The 3571-nt window shown below is 41.8% G+C and overlaps 1 protein-coding gene across 1 annotated transcript in view; it reads left to right on the top strand.

The window, feature by feature from the left end:
- GAR1 (GAR1 ribonucleoprotein) overlaps nucleotides 1–3375 on the top strand; it is a 23455-nt gene extending 20080 nt beyond the window's left edge. The window contains exons 6-7 of the mRNA XM_012655080.1: nucleotides 2137–2278; nucleotides 3353–3375. Of these exons, the coding sequence (XP_012510534.1) occupies nucleotides 2137–2278; nucleotides 3353–3375 (165 nt within the window). The remainder of the gene's footprint in view (nucleotides 1–2136; nucleotides 2279–3352) is intronic.
- Nucleotides 3376–3571: the final 196 nt, after the last annotated feature.

Here is a 3571-nt window from a genome sequence, read left to right as displayed (position 1 = left end):
TAGTCAAAGAGGAGGAGGGAATGCATTCTAAGTAGAGAAAACAGTATGTGCAGAGTCTCTGAGACAGCAAGCAACTTTAAGGATACAATAAACTTTAGTTTTAATTTTGTTGCGTTTTTGAATAACAGGATAATACAGTTAAATTTATGCTTAAAAAGGGCACTGTGGAAAAATAAAAAAAGCACCCTAGGAAGGGGTCTGTACTGTGTGTGACGGGGCCAGGTAGGAAGTTGTTGCAATAGTCCTAGAAGAGATGATATTTTAGACTAGAGTAGAGACAGTGGAAATAGAGAAAAGTTGATGGATTTGTGAGAATTATAGGAAGCAGAATCAGTAGGACTTGGTAATTGATTAGCTATTGAAGTTGAAGTAAAAAATCCCACCATCTTCCAGTTGTCTGCTTTCAGTGTCTTTGTGGAAGATGGTACCATTTCCTGAAAAGGCAACGCTGGAGGAGAAGAGGATTGAGGGGAAGGTGATGAGTTTGGTTTTGGACATGAGTTTGAAGTACTTGTGAGATAGCCAGGTGGTCAGGAGTTCAAAGGAGGAGTCTAGACTAGAGAGAGAGCTGGGAAGTTGTCAGTGTGCACACAGTATGTGAAACAGTCTAAGAAGAAAGAATGAAAGGAAAAGAGCACCTAAGGGCTTTGAGGCACCTCCCAAATTTAAATGTCTGTTCTTGGGGACTGAGAAGTAATTGCCAGTAAAAAAGGAGACAAACCACAAGCATGTCATAAAAGTGTTATCACAGAAGTTGAAATAACAAAATTTTTCCAAGAGGGAGTGCTGGGCTGTTGTAAAATGCTACAAAGTGTTCGCTGGATGACAGCAACGTAGAGGTCAAGGCTCACGGAGCCAGTGCAGTAGCCGGCCCAGAAGCCAGCTTGGAGTAGGAAATGGGATGGAGATGCCACCTCGTTGCTAGCCCGTGTCTACTGGCTGTAGAAGCCCTGGCAAGCACTCAGTGGGAAAGGGCCCTGCTTCGGCTGTGCCTGGAGCTGAACAGCCTAGAAAGAAACAGTGCTGAGAAGGGCTTCACATCCGGTGACCCGGAAAAAGAAAATTACCAGCAATCAATCCAGATCAATCTGATCCCAGCCTGTTCTCACAGAATTATTTATTTGAGGGTTTATTGTTTAGCGGTTTTTTGTTTTTTTTTTAATCACAGGTGCTAAGTTGGGTACATTCTACCTCGCCTGGCTTCCAAATCCACTGCTGTGTTCAAGTTCAGGCTCTTCTAACCCAGCCTAGGTTATTATAAATGCTGTCTAATTGAACTTTCTGCAGTGATGGAAATCCCTGCCCGATACCGTAGCCATTAGCCACACGTAACTACTGAGCACCTGAAATGTGGCTCATGTGACTCAGGAACTGAGTTTTTAACCATTTATTAATTTGAATTTCGATAGCCACGTGTGGCTAGTGGATGCCAAATTGCACCATGCAGATCTAGACAATATTTTTGAGGTGATGGGCTGTGAAGGGAAGAAGAGCAATAAGGTGAGACCTGGAGAGAGATACAGACGTCTTATTATAAGTGATGCAGTACAGTTTTGAAAACCTCCTATACCCCTATACTTCATTACCTAAAAAATGTTCTCTTTAATCCCAAATATAGGATGGGTTTAGTCTTTATATACCTTGATTACTTTGTTCAGTACATAGTTAACTGATTTGGTTCTTTATTAAAGTCTTTAAGTAGCTAGCTTGCCAGTGCTTTATTTTGAATTTTGATGCTGCATTTTTAATGGTTTTATTTTTCTTACGGCAATTCTATTGAGTGAAAATGCAGCTAATTTTTGGTAGGTATTATCTGTTTCTAAAGAGAAATGAGATTGACTTGGTCTTGATTTTTTTTAATATGCATACAATGCTTATTGTGTCCAAAGTGCCTTATATATATCAACTTTTTTATTTCACACAACCATGTGAAATAGATACTTTATTGTCTACATTTTATAGGTAAGAAAACTAAGGCACTAAGAAGTGAAGTCCTTGCCCAGCACTGCATAGTGAGAAGTGTGGTAGGGTTAGGGTTTGAACCCAGGCAGTTTTGACTCTAGCCTGTGGGTTCTTAATGATTATACTGTACTGTCCCCCATGTCATCACACTGATTGCTTCTGTTATATGTCCAGTTTTATATAGACCCGTATAAGCTGCTGCCACTGCAGAGGTTTCTACCTCGGCCTCCAGGTGAGAAAGGACCTCCAAGAGGCGGTGGCAGGGGAGGTCGAGGAGGAGGAAGAGGAGGAGGTGGCAGAGGTGGTGGCAGAGGCGGTAAGTCATTTATGGGGGGAAATTTGTAATGAGATTTCAAACTCACAGCTGATTCATGTGGTACACTTTAATTTTGTACATAGGCAAACTTCCCTTACAAGTATTTATTTTAAGTAAAGCTTCTTTCAAATGTTGGCAGGTTGCCCATAGTAATAATGCATTGTTTCAACAACTTCTTTAAGAAGAAAAAAATCTAAGAAAGTAAGCTTTTGAGGGATTTCATCTCTTGGGGTTATTCATGTTTTCTTGGCCATTTTAATAAAGTATAAGATTATCCTAACTGAATTTTAGCTTCTTAGTATCGTTGAGTGTTGATTGTATGTTAAGAGCTGGACACGTATTCTTTTAATATCTTGTGTATATTCTCTTGATACTCAGCAAAACCTTTCAAGATAGGTGATACGCTTATTTTATGGATGAGGAAACAGAGGCTTGCAGAAGTTAATTTGCCCCAGTCCAGGGGTGGGGAACCTGTGGCCTTGAGGCCAATGGATACAGTCACAAGGACCTAGAATTCTGGCCACATGTGGCCTTAAGGCCTCAGGTTCTCCCACCTTCCCTAATCAAACAACTGGCAGACCCAGAATTAAAATGCATGTCTTCTGATGTCGTGTCAGGAACTATTACCAGTAAGTTAGTTGCTGTGACTGCAGTAAGTTAATTTGAGGCTTTCACACGTTCATCATTGTGGGCAGCGAGGTGCTGAGCAGGGTTGGGGTGGCTGGGGCTGCAGCGCTGGGTGTGCTCGTCCGCGGGCGTGGGGCTGCGTGAGTGACGAGACGGCGGGCAGAGCCAGAGTGGAAAGGGGGCTGTGCCGAAGTTGGGCTTGGACAGCTCCCACGGCTGGATCAGAAAAGAGGGAACTCTGTTTTCCTCTTTGCCTCTCTCAACTTAATCATCATTTCACTGTATAAGTGTGCCTGTTTGGGTCTACTTAGGTAGCAGGGAATCTCTTAAAAAGAGAACGTATTTCTCTCTTGAGTATTTTTGGGGGTAACTTCTTGAGAATTTCACGTGAGCGTCACCTATGGTCTATATGTAGCTGAATAACCTTAAACGTCGTGTTTACTATAGCTTTCCCAGAGCGAAACCACTGATACTGCCACCCCTTGTTCTTGGGGTAAAAGCCTTAATTCCATCAAACTATTCTTAGTTCAATCAAAAAAGTATTTGCAAAACTGAGGTAATCATATGCTTAACAGTAGGGCTAAATCATACTTTAACAAGCTTTTCTAATCCATTAAAATGGAATACTTGCTGAAAAGGTGGTAATCTGGGGTTTTAGCCAACTTC

Source organism: Propithecus coquereli, unplaced genomic scaffold (assembly GCF_000956105.1).
Source record: "Propithecus coquereli isolate 6110/MARCELLA unplaced genomic scaffold, Pcoq_1.0 Scaffold46, whole genome shotgun sequence".
Taxonomy (NCBI): Eukaryota; Metazoa; Chordata; class Mammalia; order Primates; family Indriidae; genus Propithecus; species Propithecus coquereli.
This window is presented reverse-complemented; position numbering and strand designations above follow the sequence as displayed.